Source organism: Atractosteus spatula, chromosome 26, assembly GCF_055471065.1.
Source record: "Atractosteus spatula isolate fAtrSpa1 chromosome 26, fAtrSpa1.hap1, whole genome shotgun sequence".
In the NCBI taxonomy this organism is placed as follows: Eukaryota; Metazoa; Chordata; class Actinopteri; order Semionotiformes; family Lepisosteidae; genus Atractosteus; species Atractosteus spatula.
Genome location: NC_142731.1, coordinates 9,950,477 through 9,966,970, shown reverse-complemented (window position 1 = coordinate 9,966,970; position 16,494 = coordinate 9,950,477). Strand labels below are relative to the sequence as shown.

The window sequence follows — 16,494 nt, the reverse complement described above, 5'->3', positions numbered from 1 at the left end:
CCCCGCCCCCCGGGCGCCCTTCCTCGTGGTAACCGGGTAGGTAATGTGACGATGAAACGTGAAGGGTTTTTAAACACAGGGGGGAGAAGGAGGAGAGAGACAGTGTTGCTGCTCCACTTCTGCTGAACCTCCCCCCCAGCAACCTGCTGCACATTCTGCAGTCTTCCGCTGCCCCCGGCCCCGCCGCTCCTGAAAATCAGCGGGTACGGCGTTTCGGGTTATTTCAGGAAATGGCTCAGGATCTGCGCCTGTGGCTGGAGGGTTGCCGGTTCAAATCCCGAAGCCGGCAGAGGAATCCTACTCCGTTGGGCCCCTGCGCAAGGCCCTGAACCCCAACTGCTCCAGGGGTGCTGTACAATGGCTGACCCTGCGCTCTGACCCCCAGCTTCTCTCTCCCTGTCTGTGTGTCTCATGGAGAGCAAGCTGGGGTCTGTGAATAGACAAATTTCTAATGTAAGAAATTGTTTAGGGCCAATAAAGTGATGTTATGTTAGATAGCAGCTCCGAGCCAGGAGGATTGCGAGTCAGAACACCGTGTGCTTTTTAAATGTCAGGAACCCTTTCAAGTGTTAAAGATACCAGAAACGGTCACAAGCAGAAAGAAGCCCGAGTTCACTCTGGGACCCTCAAACCAGGACACCCACCAGCTGCATCAAGGCGCTGAATAAAGTACTTAATGAACAGCTGAAGAGCCCGACTGGCTGCGGGCGCATCACTGGTGGGGGTGGAGGGGATCCCCATTACTGTAGAGAAGCGCTATACAAGTGTAAGCAGTTATTATTATGATTAAAAACCAAGGACATTCAGAGTTCCGTGTGGCGTCGATTCATCTTCATGCAAAACAGGTTCTGAAGCTGTACCCCCGCACACACACACACACGATCTCGGTTCCCCACAGAAGCACGGGGAAGTCGTAAAAGGATACAAGCTAATGTGTAACGCGAGGTGATAAACATAATCGCCTGTAATAAACCCGGCCGCTCAGGTCACGTGTATAGAGAGCGCTGACTCGCGTGAACGCTCTGTTTCCGTGGAACAATAAACATGTGAGCCAACAGGTTACTGTGCTGTTTACTGTGAATACCGGAACACGCGAGCCGCGCGCAGCCGGCTCGGCGGCTTGTCTCCTCGTCAGGACAGACTGGGGTTCTGTCAGGTATCTATTTGGCGGGATGTGGGGCGGAGGTCGGGAGGTGTCAGAGGAATGACACGGAGAGCGGGCGGTCAGGAAACAGCTCGGTCAGGAGAAGGGCCTCCGTGATTAATAATAATAATAATAATAATAATAATTATTCCTTACACTTCTATAGCGCTTGGTAAGGACCAGGACACCAGGGTAACACCCCTGCTCTTTTCGAGAAACGTCCTGGGATGTTTAATGACCACAGAGAGTCAGGACCTCGGTTTTACCTCTCATCCGAAGGACGGCGCCTGTTTACAGTATAGTGTCCCCGTCACTATAGTGGGGCATTAGGACCCACATGGACTGCAGGGAGAGCGCCCCCTGCTGGCCCCACTAACACCTCTTCCAGCAGCAACCTTAGTTTTTCCCAGGAGTCTCCCATCCAGGTACTGACCAGGCTCACACCTGCGGGGCTCCAGTGGGCTGCCAGCTGGGAGCTGCAGGGTGATAAGAGCTGCTGCCGTCAAGCTCGCTTTATAATTAAACTGTATTCGAGGGAGCTGGTGCTTCCCGGCAGCCTCTCACTGCTTATGTCGGTGTTTTAAGTGCTCACCAGTATGATAACTCCGCTGGGAATCGGCACAGGAGAGAAAATAGCGGAGGAGCGGAGGCGAGACTGTAAAAGCAGGTCACAGCAGCGGCGCCAGTGAGACGGAGCACTTAGTTCTGCATTCTGGGCCCGAATGAGATCGGAAATAGAAAGCCAACAAAACTGACATATTTCCCCTTTTTAGGTCAAGCACGACAAGGTGTTTTATATCGGTACAATAAAGTCCTCGTCGCTATTGTCCTCCGTCAAACAACTCGCATGCAGAAGGCGGAGCGGCGCTTAGAATCGTTTGAAAGCTGCGGGGCTTGATGTCGGACATCTGGCGTGAAAATAAACAGCATCTAAGGCCCGATCAACACCTGGCCTGGGGAGAAACAGGGTCTCTCTGGAAGAGGGAGCTCTCTTTCGCTAAGGCTGCTGTCTTGACTCTTATTAAAAACCCCGTGCGTGCTCGCGCGGAACAGACAACTGACCCCCCCCCCCAGTGCCCTGGGTTGACCAGACTTTATGTAGGACATCCCAGCGAGCATGAGCTCCAGTTTCCCCCACCTGGGGGTATTAATAGCGCACCTGAAGTGTGGATGTCCCGAGCGAAGTGGGCCGCACGCCTCCTGCGATTGTCCCGGCAGACACGCCCGCCGCCGCCCGAAGCCGCCAGGAACGTGTGCGGAGCTACACCCCGGCCGGGACGCTCCCAGGCCGAGCGAAAGCGGCCAGATTGTCCATAATCCCAGCCTCGCGGGGATAAGCGCCTTCCGAGTTTATTCCCCCCCTCCCCCGAGAGACACACAGCTCTGTTTCTCGCGCTTCTCCCGTCGGTGTGATGCAGAACTGCTGTGTACATTTTCAACGACACAGACCTAAATACCGTCTCCTTTTTTCTTAGCAAGAAAATGTATATTGCTAATAAAGTGATCTTAAAAGAAAAAGAAAGCCCTAAGATATTCTACACGTCTGATAACAGGGCAATTAACTTTAGCAAACTGTCTGGAACGCGGTTTAGTTTTCCTCTTGGTGCGGTTTTGAAACCATCATAACTGTTGAAGTCTAATTTGTAGGTGATCTATCGACTGCGGTCAGCATTGCTGCCTCGTGGCACTGGGGCGCCGGGTTCAATTCCCGGGGGGGCTGTGTGCGTGGAGTCTGTATGTTCTCCGTGTGTTCACGTGGGTTTCCTCCGGGTGCTCCAGTTTCCTCCCACAGTCCCAAGACACGCTGGTGGGTTAACTGGCTTCTGGGAAAACTGGCCCTGGTCTGTATCTGCCCTCTGATGGACTGGCGTCCTGCCCAGGGTGTATCCTGCCAGGATAGGCTCCCGATCCCCTGTGTTATCGAGTAGATAACGCGACACATCCCCTTCGTTAAATGTCCAATTACTGAAAAAAACACTTCTGAACCTGTTTAGAAGTTTTGTAATTAACTCATGTCAATTATTCATTGAATTCACGAACTAAGATCTGAGTTACACGACAGGACCGGGCCCTCCGTTTCAAGCCTCTGTGCCGGCTTGTCAGCTGTGCAGGAGCTTATAGGTCACAATTTAAGAAGGGAAAACGTGTTAGTTTTGCTTCATTGCCATTAATATATTAATACATGTATTATTTATTACTAATCTCACTCAAATGGAATCGATAAAGCAACACACATCGCTGCAAATACGGTGTATCCAACATCCCGAGCTGTAAGAATGAAGGCTTCCCTGTTATTAAGAAATCTGCGATCATTTTTTGGAGAGACGAATTCAGTAACAAACTACAATTCCCATCGCTGTCCTCGCAACCTCCTCCCCCCCACGTGCGCGAAGATGAAATAAAAATAAATAATGAAATGAGCCGCAGAAAAAAGTGTGTCACTGGGGCACGAGGCACTCCCCGGGGTCACATGGTCCCGTTTTCAGCCTCGTGCGGGGCAGCTCCAGCGACGGGGAGGCGGGGCCGCGCATGCGCCGCGGGGCCGTGCGCCGTTCCCGGGGACGCGGGCAGGCTGAGCAAAACCTGGCCGGCGCGAGCGCTGCGGCTCAGAGCCACCCCGACCGCGCGAGAGCCCGCACCCGCGCACGCCGCGTCTCGCCGCCTTCCCCGAGCGAGCTCCTGTGCAGAGTTCCCTTCCCCGCGCTCAAGCGCCGCAGCTCTCCTGTCAGCCGCCCTGCGAGACAAAACACTTTTTTAATTCGTTTTGCAAGTTGCAAGTCTCAGCTACAAAATGGCAAAGTTGTGGTAGATTCTGTGTCGCATAGATCTGACCCGAAACAGCCAAGGAAACGTGAAGCCAAAGCAAAGCTCAGGGGTGTCTGCTTGTTCACACATACCTGCATGACTCTTCTGGCTTTTCAGATGACAACGACCATGGACACGAATAACAACAACACAGGTAATTACCGGAGTGTGTGAAGCCGTGTTTAACACCTTCTTTCATTTCAAAGTTCTCCATTTGCCTCCGATTGCGTTCAGGGGGCTTAGTGTTGTTCCGGTAGTGTTGTTCTTGAACTGCTCGCATGTCACAGGAAAGTCTTCCTGAAACTGGAGTTTATGGTTTGGGGATACAGGAGATCCGAATGGCGGAGGACAGTAACCTTTGGATTGACGGATCGTGTTAATTCTAAATTCCGGCCGCAGATATTTCCGTGCTCACAGAGATTTGGGGTCAGTTGAACACGGGCGCAGTTCTGATAAGCGCCTGACTCATTCGTGCATTGAGATCTAACTAGAATAGCGGTGTTTAGGAGCTGTAGAGCTTTCACGCGGTTTTATGTATTAACCCAATAGCGAGCGATTGCAGTTTTATAATAAAAGTAATGCAAAAAGAACTGAAAGTCTTTATGCACAAACCGTCTGTTAGCTGTAAAGGTTGCTGACACATGAATGTGCGGTGATGGTCTCAGCCTTTGTGATTCCGAACCGAACCGGCTAGGCGGTGTGATGACCGACATTGATCGGCTAATCTTTGCGTTTCACCTGCCGCACGGAGAGCCGCCGCTCTTCAGCTGCCCGGTGCTGGGGTACCCTCCTGTGTGTACGCTGGGTCTGAAAAGCGCTCTAGCAAGGCAAAGCGATCATTCCGTGCGCCAACGCCTCGTCCGCTTTCTCTGGCAGTCTTACAACGGGGTGCAGTGAGGACTGGAAAGTGAGCCGACACAGGTGAAGGATCTCCGTTTCCAGCAGTTTCTGTATCTAGGTCAGGACGTGAAAGTCAGGTGTACGGAGTTCCAAGCCCTGTTGAACCTCACATGGCTCGCGCAGGCTAGCCATGTGCGTTTTGTTTTCATCCTGAGCCCTACTTCCTCTCCATTGGCAGGCGGCTAGCTCATTACATAAGATTACGTCATCCACCCCACCATCTCCCCGCCCACAGGGCTGGGCCGGCGCGTGACGTCAGGCGTCCGTGCGCTCGGTGATTGGTTCCTGCGGGAGTATATCATGAAAAGGGCGGGGCACCTGCGGCTCCGGCTCTCTAGAAAGTGGAAGTTTAATTAAAAATTAACCTAGAAGCGAAGAACTGTGCAGAAATAGGCGGATTGGCAGGTTGTATGCTTTTTAATAAACGTTTACATATGGAAAATCAGTTGGAGCGGATCACAGATTGAATCCTATTTGATTTGAAGATATCCATGCCTGTTATATTTACTAATAAACTGTTAAGCCATTGCTTTCTGCGATAACGGGGGTCTATGGTGACGTTTACTTCGCTTGTGCTTTCTCCGGCAGCCCAGGCTAGCGGGCTGATCTCAGAAGACAGCTGTGTCAATGTGTTTGGGAAGGGGGGAGGGGGGCCGGTCTCGTTGAGGAGCCTGTGGTTTGGTGGCGCACGTGGAGCGGGGGTGTGACTCCAGCTGATTCACACTGCAGCTCCCACGCACGCGGGCTGTGGTGACCCCTTTCTCCGGCCCTGTGGCCGAGCGTGGCAACAGCACGGGGGGGGGGGGGGGCACTTGGTATCACGTGGTATTGCGCCTTTGCTCCTCAGTAGACTTTTAGTGTATTTAAATCAGCTGAAAAGTCTCACAGAGAAACCTGTTGCCTGGTAACCAAGCCTTTATTGCCAAGCTGTTCTATCATGGCACCAGAAAGCAGACAGCTCGGCGGTCTTTAGGGCATGCGCACTTACACAGGCGTACGTCATACGTGCACAGTGTATTTCAAACTTATAATACAAAAAAATATATATATAATACAAATTTACAGCAAAGCACCTCTGGCCCCGCGCAGTAAGGGGTTTGTATCCTCTGTAGGGCTCCCTGCCTGCTCCCGGGATCATGCGGGCGTGACGCCGCTCTGCAGGGCCAGTGGCCGGCAAGCAGGACGCACGTGTGGACGCTGCGGTTCCACCTGACACAGTGACCCTGTGACCTTTTGTTCCCCGCGCCGGGGATTACGCAATGCGCCCGTGGGCACCGCGCGCGACACAGCCGGAGACCACAGACACGAGAGAGGAGAAAACACGACGCTCGGTCTCCACTCACAATACCGCCTCCCTTCGCGCTGCCGGTGTTCTTGGTGTGAATTGTTAGAAAACGCGGGATTTTAAGCGAGGATGTAAAAATAAACCGAGCAAAACAAAACATTTTTTTTTTGTAGACAAGGCATTAGGCCTGCATTCACATCAATAGTTAATTAAACGTTTAACCGAATTATTTTCTTATTTAGCTTTATACATGTAGGAATTATGGACTTTTGTAGTTGATTGCTCAAAATATCCACCCTATTAGATATCTTACATATAAAACCCCAGAGCGCCGACAGAAGAATAAAAAGTAAGCATTTAATTAAAAAAATAGATGATGGTGAGGGCCGGGGTGAGAGGCAGGGGCTGCTGTTTTCATTCCTCTGTGCAGTTTTATAACCTGTTTTCAAAGCAGTGCCAAGGGCGTAGATCTGTGGATCTGTTAGTGATTAGTGATTAGCAGGGGCAATCTGCAGGTAAAAACGCAAATATTTATTGTGGGTCTGCAGTCATATGACCCTCTTATGGCGTACTTGTGATTAAGAAGTTGGCAGCAGGCAGTGTTGTTGTTGTAATTTGAAAGAAAAACAAGGTGCAGTGCTGAATAATCAGTTTCGCTTCACACAGTGTAAATTCAGTGGAATATCTCCGGGGGGAGCAGGGGTTTTCACCGATGTGATATTCTGCAAGTGCGGCAGGTTTATCCAACAGCGGGACCCGTCCGAAACAGGGCTTGTCTGCCCGTGCGAGCGGTGCACCGCAGGCTTCACAGTGTGCGCAGGGGATTCAGAAACGCGCTTTCTGAAACCCTGACGTGCTAGTCTAAGCCCAGCCGAGGCCGTCCGTCTCGGGTATCAACCCCACCGTTCAGCCACGTGCCGCTCCTCGCCCTGTCCCCGAGCCACGTGACCCGGGACCGAGAGGAGCGGACAGTCCTGGCTCCGCGCAGCCCAGGACACTCCTGATGGGTGGGGGGCCCAGGTGCTGCTATACAGTCCCCTCGGTGATTGTGTCAGCAGTGCAGGGAAATTCCACAGCCTGTCCCCTCCTGACGCTGGAGAAGCTGTAGACAACGTGTCCCTGTGTTTCCTTGTGCACAAACCTCACTGTCTTGTGATTCATATAAATCTAGACTAGTTCATAACACCGCCCACTCTGTCACTTAGCACCATATTCATTTTAAGTTCAGTTAAATAATATAATATGATATGATGTGGAATCAATAACTAAAAGCATGAAAACAGCTGGATAGGCTTCACTATTATTAACGTTTACTAATCTAAAAACTAAATATCAATCTTATACGTCTACAAGCTTATAGTCAGCTTATTCTCTACATTTAAGGAACTTTTTTTTACCAGAGAAGTATCACAGAACAGTCAGCTGCTGGTGAACGAGAGTTCTGGTGTGGTGGAACTCCTGCTGATCTGCGCAGATGAGAGTTTTCACAACGGCTGCTGCATGATGTCCCCCGGTCCCCTGCTCAGAGGTCTGCGCAGACCGTGTGCAACAGCGCAGCGTGGTTCTGAGAACCCACAAGAGGGGGCTGGGAGAGACCTGCCTTCTCGCCCCAGGCATGGTTCTGGCTTTTGTCCGAATCCAGCATGGTCCCCAGCGGCCACAAGCAGCACTGAAAGCTGCCGTAGTGCGTGGCTGCCCTAGTGCCCAGCCAGGTTTGGCTTCTCTTCTGCAGCCCCCAGCAGGGGGCACTAATGCAGTAAGGGGGAGCTGCAAGGCTGTTTTCATGTGTCGGGGGTTAAAAAGAATCAACAGGAATGAGTTCATTTCAGACCACAGTGAAAGTAAACACCTCCAATTTCCATCACGAAAGAGCTTCAGTCTCCAGGGGTGCACTGCACTATATTCTGTGATTCAGAAGCAGGCTTGTAAAGGAACAAGTAACAGGTTTGTTCCACGCTGAAAAGAGAAGAGAGAAAACAACGTTTCGGCTGTGGAGCCTTCTTCAGGTGTGAGAAAGACGGGGCAGACAGTAAATATTAAACAGCACAGAAGATCAAAAGCTGGGAGAGGGGAGGAGGCAGTGTGGCAGAGAGGCCACTCAGGAAGTGCAAAGTGGAGAGGGGTGAAGTCAAAACCTGCAGGAGAATTCTATTAATAATAAACCTAGATTTTATACAGAAGAAACCTTACTTGTTGCTTTGCAGAGTACGCATGCTGACGCAGCTCCCCGCCTGGACTAAAGCAGACTTGTGACTGACGCCTCCTCTCCCTCTCCCTCTCCCCAGGGGGGGTCATCTCCTACATCGGCCCCGCGGGGGGGTCCCCGAGCCGGACGAGCCCCGTGTCGCTCTACAGCGACTGCTCCAACAGCAGCGTCCAGTCGCTGGCGCTGCCCTCCCCCGGCGGCTCGCTGTCCCAGGACTCCTCGCGCCCGTACCCTGGCTCCAGCGAGGACTCGGGCTCCCCCGCGTCAGGGGGCTCCCCGCTGGGCCGGGACGAGGGGGGCCTCTCCCGCACCTCCCCCAGCAAGGCCAGCGCCAGCATCACCAGTGAGTACAGCCAGGGTCCGGGGAAGGGTGACCCCAGTATTGCAGAGTAGGTGACTCTGTATTGCAGATGGGGGTGGGTGACCCCAGTATTGCAGAGTAGGTGACTATGTATTGCAGAGGGAGGGTGACCCCAGTATTGCAGAGAGGGGGTAACCCCAGTATTGCAGAGTAGGTGACTCTGTATTGCAGAGGGGGGAGGGTGACCCCAGTATTGCAGAGGGGGGAGGGTGACCCCAGTATTGCAGAGTAGGTGACTCTGTATTGCAGATGGGGGTGGGTGACCCCAGTATTGCAGAGTAGGTGACTATGTATTGCAGAGGGAGGGTGACCCCAGTATTGCAGAGAGGGGGTAACCCCAGTATTGCAGAGCAGGTGACTCTGTATTGCAGAGGGGGGAGGGTGACCCCAGTATTGCAGAGGGAGAGAGACCCCAGTATTGCAGAGGGGGGAGGGTGACCTCAGTATTGCAGAGGGAGAGAGACCCCAGTATTGCAGAGGGGGGAGGGTGACCCCAGTATTGCAGAGGCGGAGGTGACCTGTGCTGCTGTTTGCCCCTGCAGAGCTGAACGGAATGGTGCTGCTCTGCAAGGTGTGTGGCGACGTGGCTTCGGGGTTCCACTACGGAGTCCATGCCTGTGAGGGCTGCAAGGTGAGCCCCCCACACACTTTACACCCCAAACTCAACCTGACCACCCCCACACACACTGCACACCCCAAACTCAACCTGTACACCTCCCCACACACTGTACACCCCCCCAAACACTGTACACCCCAAACTCAACCTGTACACCTCCCCACACACACTGTACACCCCAATCTCAACTCCCTGTACACCCCCCACACACTTTACACCCCAAACTCAACCAGACCACCCCCACACACACTGCACACCCCAAACTCAACCTGTACACACCCCACACACTTTACACCCCAAACTCAACCAGACACCCCCACACACACTGTACACCCCAAACTCAACTCCCTGTACACCCCCCACACACTTTACACCCCAAACTCAACCAGACCACCCCCACACACACTGCACACCCCAAACTCAACCTGTACACACCCCACACACTTTACACCCCAAACTCAACCAGACACCCCCACACACACTGTACACCCCAAACTCAACTCCCTGTACACCCCCCACACACTTTACACCCCAAACTCAACCAGACCACCCCCACACACACTGCACACCCCAAACTCAACCTGTACACCTCCCCACACACTGTACACCCCCCCCCACACTGTACACCCCAAACTCAACCTGTACACCTCCCCACACACTGTACACCCCCCCCCACACTGTACACCCCAAACTCAACCTGTACACCTCCCCACACACACTGCACACCCCAAACTCAACCTGACCACCCCCCCCCACACTGTACACCCCAAACTCAACCTGTACACCTCCCCACACACACTGTACACCCCAAACTCAACCTGTACACCTCCCCACACACACTGCACACCCCAAACTCAACCTGACCATCCCCCCCCACACTGTACACCCCAAACTCAACCTGTACACCTCCCCACACACACTGTACACCCCAATCTCAACTCCCTGTACACCCCCCACACACTGTACACCCCAAACTCAACCTGTACACCTCCCCACACACTGTACACCCCAATCTCAACCTGACACCCCCACACACACTGTACACCCCAAACTCAACTCCCTGTACACCTCCCCACACACTGTACACCCCAAACTCAACTCCCTGTACACCCCCCCCACGTGCCCCCGGGGCTCAGCCACGCCCTGCAGGGGCACCTCTGTCTCCCTGCCTGTCGGTCTCGGCCCCCCTCTCCTCTCTAACCCCCCTCTCTGCTGCCCCCTGCCTGCAGGGCTTCTTCCGGCGCAGCATCCAGCAGAACATCCAGTACAAGAAGTGCCTGAAGAACGAGAGCTGCTGCATCGCGAGAATCAACCGCAACCGCTGCCAGCAGTGCCGCTTCAAGAAGTGTCTCTCCGTGGGCATGTCCCGGGACGGTGAGTGGCCCCCTGCCGCGCCCGCGCCCGTACCAGGGGCCACTCCGCCCGTCCCGCCTGCTTCGCTGATCCCAGGAGCTCCTCCTGGGAGCAGCGGTCAGTGTTAGCGAGTGACCCCCCTGTGCAGCGGTCAGTGCTGGCGAGTGACCCCCCTGTGCAGCGGTCAGTGCTAGTGGGTGACCCCCCTGTGCAGCGGTCAGTGCTGGCGAGTGACCCCACTGAGCAGCGGTCAGTGCTGGCGAGTGACCCTCCTGTGCAGCTGTCAGTGCTGGCGAGTGACCCCACTGAGCAGCGGTCAGTGCTGGCGAGTGACCCCCCTGTGCAGCGGTCAGTGCTGGCGAGTGACCCCACTGAGCAGCGGTCAGTGCTGGCGAGTGACCCCCCTGTGCAGCGGTCAGTGCTGGCGAGTGACCCTCATGTGCAGTGGTCAGTGCTGGCGAGTGAATACCCTGTGCAGCGGTCAGTGCTGGTGAGTGACCCTCCTGTGCAGCGGTCAGTGCTGGCGAGTGACCCTCCTGTGCAGCGGTCAGTGGTAGTGAGTGACCCTCCTGAGCAGCGGTCAGTGCTGGCGAGTGACCCTCCTGTGCAGCGGTCAGTGCTAGCGAGTGACCCTCCTGTGCAGTGGTCAGTGGTAGTGAGTGACCCCACTGAGCAGCGGTCAGTGCCAGCGAGTGACCCTCCTGTGCAGTGGTCAGTGCTGGCGAGTGACCCTCCTGTGCAGCGGTCAGTGCTGGCGAGTGAATACCCTGTGCAGCGGTCATTGCTGGCGGGTGACTCCTGTGCAGCGGTCAGTGGTAGTGAGTGACCCCACTGAGCAGCGGTCAGTGCCAGCGAGTGACCCCCCTGTGCAGCGGTCAGTGCCGGCGAGTGACCCCCCTGTGCAGCGGTCAGTGCCAGCGAGTGACCCCCCTGTGCCCCTGTGTTTGTGCAGCTGTGCGGTTCGGCCGGATCCCCAAGAGGGAGAAGCAGCGGATGCTGGCGGAGATGCAGAGCGCCATGAACAACATGGTGAACAACCAGCTGCAGAGCGAGCTCCAGCTGCCCCCCCTGGCACTGCCCGTCCAGGCCGCGCCGCAGCTCCCGGCACAGCCGCCCACCCCCACGCCCCTGCCCCCGCTCTCGCAGAGCCCCCTGCCCCTGCCCGCGCCCGCGCCCGCCCTGCCGCCCCCCTGCCCCAGTCCCGGCGTGGACCACACCATCGACGTGGTCGCCCGGGCGCACCGCGAGACCTTCGTCTACGCCCACGACAAGCTGGCCCCGCCCGGCCCGCGGCTGCACAGCGGGGAGGGCAGGGGGCTGGACAACTGGGAGGCCAACCTGTGCTCCAGCGGGTACCAGCTGAACGGGCTGAACACCATCTATCACCACGACAACAACGTGCTGGCCCGCAACGGCTACGCCGGCCCGCCGAAGAACGGGTGCCACCTGCTCTCCGCCGGGCCCTACGCCAACGGGCACGGCCACGCCTTCCCCCACCAGAACAACGCCAACGGGCACCGGCTCTGCCACAGCAACCTGTTTGTGCCCGCCGCGCCCCATGCCCACGGGGAGGAGCCCAACCGCGTGCCAGCCAACGGCCTGCAGGGGCAGAACTGCCCTTGGAAGAGTCGCCCTGATGTCCTGCTGGTGAGTTGTCGACCTCACACTTCACAGCCACTTGATCCGTCAAGCTCCACGACTGAATGAAACCAGACACTGCAGGAGCGGCAGATGGCGTCGGTAAAAGATTAAGGAAACAGAAGGAACCCGGATCTCTGTGTGATCCGGGAGACCTTGGCAGGAGTGTTGCTGCAAGGCATTGAAACAGACCTCTCAGTACTGACTCATTTCAATACAGTGTTTTTCACAAGCCGCAGCAACAGCACGGTCAGAAAGGAGCCGTCTCCGTTTCAGGGAAAAAGACATTTTCATGCTGTCCAGGTGAAACCCCTTTCAGAAAGAGAACTTTTCGGCTCTGGCTTGATGGCTCACGGGATAGATAGATACTTTATTGATCCTGTGAGGGAAATTGCAGTGCAACAGCAGCTTAACACAGACACAGTGTAACGAATGATTCAATAATAATAATACAATACATACAATACAATCAGTACAGTGAGAAGTGCACTAAGAAGAGTTACTCACAGAACATACAAAGAACAAACCAGAACAGAACAGTACACAAAAGTCGTATAATTCTGTTCAAACAGACAGCTGCTTTGCTGGTGATACAGGTGATGCAGATCAGTAGGGTCAGGGAGCCCCACAGACAGGGAGGAGGGGAAACACTCCCCACCTGCAGCCTGTGGTCAATCAGGAACACACACCCCTGCTCGGAGAAGCTGAGGGGGCTCTAGTCCACAAGCTGACGTGCAAGTGTGTGTGTGTGTGTGTGTGTGTGTGTGTGTGTGTGTGTGTGTGTGTGTGCGCGCGTGGTTGTTACCATCCAGGCTCTTTGACGCTCTGTGCTCCCCGCAGGCCTGCCCCATGAACATGCACCCCCACGGGGACCCCAGCAAGTCGGCGCAGGAGATCTGGGAGGAATTCTCCCTCAGCTTCACCCCGGCAGTGCGCGAGGTGGTCGAGTTCGCCAAGCACATCCCCGGCTTCCGGGAGCTGTCCCAGCACGACCAGGTCACCCTGCTCAAAGCCGGGACCTTCGAGGTAGGGCACCCCGGGGGGCAGCCATTGGGGCTACTTCGCCACGGAGACCCGCCACATTAGAATGAACACCCAGCGCGCGCGCACACACACCCACCCTGACAACAAACTGGGCACCACAGCTCTTCAGAAGCCCTGATTAGCCTCCCTCTGTGACCTGCAAGGCCAAAATACACAAGACCCATTTGACCAGAGTTTGCATCGTTCATTATTTAGCAATATTACCAGTTTGTCTTGGTGCACTTTGTGTCTGGGTTTAATTTAACAAGCGCAACACAGATAAGTGCTCATACAGGCGGTGGTGGGGACAGGATTTACTTTTAAAAAGTATTGCATTACAATTACAAGTTACCTGTGTAAGGAGTAACTGGGCATTAATAAAACAGCAAAGCAGCCGTCTGTTAAAATCCAGCTGTGCGGACAGGCTGGCATTTCTGCCCCCAGTGCGCTCACTGTGCTCTCCGGCGCCCCCTGGCAGGTCCTGATGGTGCGCTTTGCCTCGCTCTTCGACGTGAAGGAGCAGACCGTCACCTTCATCTCCGGCGCCACTTACAGCCTAGAGGCCCTGCGCGGGATGGGCATGGGGGAACTCCTGGGCGCCATGTTCGACTTCAGCGAGAAACTCGGCAGCCTGGAGCTCTCCGCCGAGGAGCTGGGGCTCTTTACCGCGGTTGTGCTGGTCTCTGCAGGTGAGGGTTGCCACACAGGCAGGCAGGCTGGCTGGGGCAGGTTCAGACAGACACGGTCTGTCTTATCTCCCACGGTGGAGGTGCTCCAGGTAGACCAGAGCACCAGACAGGAGGAGACAGGAGGACACAAAACTTATGCCAAAGCATGTGCCAGGTGAGAGGTCCTTGTCCAGATCATGCTTATGGATGATAAGGATGCTTTAAGTTTTGTGTCCTCCTGTCTCCTGCACAAGTTCCTAGGGAACGCTGATCTCCTGAGTGAAGTATCCCTGGGTTAAAAACGGCTTCTTCTGGTCAGTGGGTACAGTTTGGCATAGGGGGACAGGTGCCCATTAATTTTGTGGCATCCAGGTTGGCAGACAGAGAGATTTAACCGCTGGTTAGATTTTATTTAGTTCAGATGGTGGCTTTACCTTATTCTGGCCTTTGTAGGCATTAAGAGTTGAAGACCTGGCAAGAGTCTGGGTTGTCCTGGGTGGTTAGGACGTTACGCCTCTGGGATGCCTTGTTTGTAGTCTCGTACTGGTCACCTGTGTGCTGTGTGATTTTGACACCTACTTGCCACTTAGTACAGATCCACAAGGATAAGCAGACAGGCAGGTCAAACTCCAGGAGTAACTGTGTAACTCCACTGTAGCGCAGTCCTGCTTTTGTACGGGAGCAAACTACTGGAATGGGGGCATGTTGTAGTGCAGGACAGCGCCACCACACACTGACGGCTCTGCCCTCCGCCCCCAGATCGCTCCGGGATCGAGAACGTGAACTCCGTGGAGCTGCTGCAGGAGTCCCTGATCCGCGCGCTCCGCACCCTGGTGACCAAGAGCTGCCCGGGAGACGCGTCCCGCTTCACCAAGCTGCTCCTGAAGCTGCCGGACCTGCGCACGCTCAACAACATGCACTCGGAGAAGCTGCTGTCCTTCCGCATCGACGCCTGAGCGCCGGGACCCCGGAGAGCCACTTCCGGACAGAGCCAGCCTCCTCGCAGGCGCGGGGCCGAGCCGCGGAGATCACGGCGCAATGACCGACTTACTCTCTGGCTTGCGGTGGGCAGGGGCGAGGGGCGGCGCCTTTTCATTCCACTTTATCGATACTTTTAGAGGGCCGCGGCCCTCGACTGGCAAATCCGCAGGACGTCACGAGCGCCTGTGGCCCTCCAGGGACTGGCAATGGAATGGAGAGAGCGGCTCTCCAGAAACCAGGCTCAACGAGAGCCTGCACGTGAGCCTACAGTCAACGTTTCGAGTTAGATCGCGAGCCATCTCTTTATTTTTTAAAGGGAGGAAGGATGGCACTTGATGATCCACCCCAAAAGATCCAGGTGCTTTGGTGCTTACACTAAAAACACTCCAGCAGCGCCTTGACCTGAACACTGACACACTGAACGCTGGAGGTCTTGCAGCATCACAGGAAGAAGAAAAGCCAGAAAACTGAATACTGCTGGAAGACCCAGGATCAAGGTACAGGGTGTCAGCTTCTGGGAAAGCTGGACAAACTGCCCCCTGCAGATACCCCACAGTATGGGAAGCCCTCTCCACTAACTTTGTTGCTGACAAAGGATTTGTCCCTTGATCCCTGGAAAAGAAACGATTCCTGTCAGCGTCTGTACTACTGGACCTTTTGACAGGCTGTTGTGTCCCAGTACATTGTAAATGCATGGTTATGTAAATGCTATGAATGATGTTTATACAGTGTGTGTGTATATATATATATAAATAACTAAAACACAAAAATGCTTTTTCCCTATAACTTTACATTGTACATACTTGTAAATATGTATAAATATCTAAATACTGATGTTTGAAATTGATGTACCATATATTTTTTGGAAAGGAAAAAAAACTGCATTGCATATCACATAAGAGTGTGTGTTTATATGTAGATTTCTATAATACAAGTCGGAGGAGAGAAAAGAAACTAAAAATATTCAGACGTGTTATCTGTAGTCTGCTTTCTAATGTATGTGTAATTCTGATTTTTTGTTGCTAGGATGTACATATTACTTCGTTGTAAATATGGTGTGGAGGGATGCCTTTTTAAAAAAAAATGTATATGTAAGAATTAAAACAGAACCCCCAAAAAGGGGCTATATATCAGATGACAGGGTTTGTTCCTAGCAATGGGTCTGCTTTATTGCTTGCTGTGCCAAATAATAAGTAATTATTTTAGTTTATTCCATACTGAAAATAGAAGAAACACAACAGTGGCTCCACAGCCAAAACATTGTTTCTTTTCAACTCTTTTCAGCATGGAATAAACCTTTACCTGTTCCTTCCTTGTATTAGCTCAGTGCTCTTCGTCCCCAGGGACACCCCAATGCCTTACATACAGGAGGGGGCTCAGCTCCTCTCGTGCTGCCGTGCAGCCCCACCAGGGTGACACTCGGCAGACATTCATTCTCCTCACCAGCGCTGCAGAGATGGTGGATGGAAAACCGCCTCCCCAGTTCGGTTAAGGGGGAAACTTTAGAGGGCACG

The 16,494-nt window shown here is 54.1% G+C and overlaps 1 protein-coding gene across 2 annotated transcripts; it reads left to right on the top strand.

Annotated features, from left to right (window-relative positions):
- Positions 1–3,725: 3,725 nt before the first annotated feature.
- Positions 3,726–16,112, top strand: nr1d1 (nuclear receptor subfamily 1, group d, member 1). Of its 2 annotated transcripts, none has more exons than XM_088906210.1 (8): positions 3,726–4,103; positions 8,420–8,683; positions 9,244–9,332; positions 10,547–10,691; positions 11,623–12,317; positions 13,149–13,334; positions 13,810–14,020; positions 14,759–16,112. In XM_088906210.1, the coding sequence occupies exons 1-8, from the start codon at positions 4,046–4,048 to the stop codon at positions 14,953–14,955; spliced, it is 1,845 nt and encodes a 614-aa protein (XP_088762336.1). In that variant the 5' UTR covers positions 3,726–4,045; the 3' UTR covers positions 14,956–16,112. The 2 variants fall into 2 exon arrangements, with proteins under 2 accessions (XP_088762336.1, XP_088762337.1); XM_088906211.1 differs by lacking the exon at positions 3,726–4,103 and adding an exon at positions 5,178–5,254.
- Positions 16,113–16,494: the final 382 nt, after the last annotated feature.

Coding starts and splice junctions, on each gene's coding strand:
- nr1d1 (XM_088906210.1), top strand. CDS start 4,046: ATGACTCTTCTGGCTTTTCAGATGACAACGACCATGGACACGAATAAC. Junction 13,335..13,809: donor TCAAAGCCGGGACCTTCGAG/GTAGGGCACCCC, acceptor GCCCCCTGGCAG/GTCCTGATGGTGCGCTTTGC. Junction 14,021..14,758: donor GGTTGTGCTGGTCTCTGCAG/GTGAGGGTTGCC, acceptor CTCCGCCCCCAG/ATCGCTCCGGGATCGAGAAC.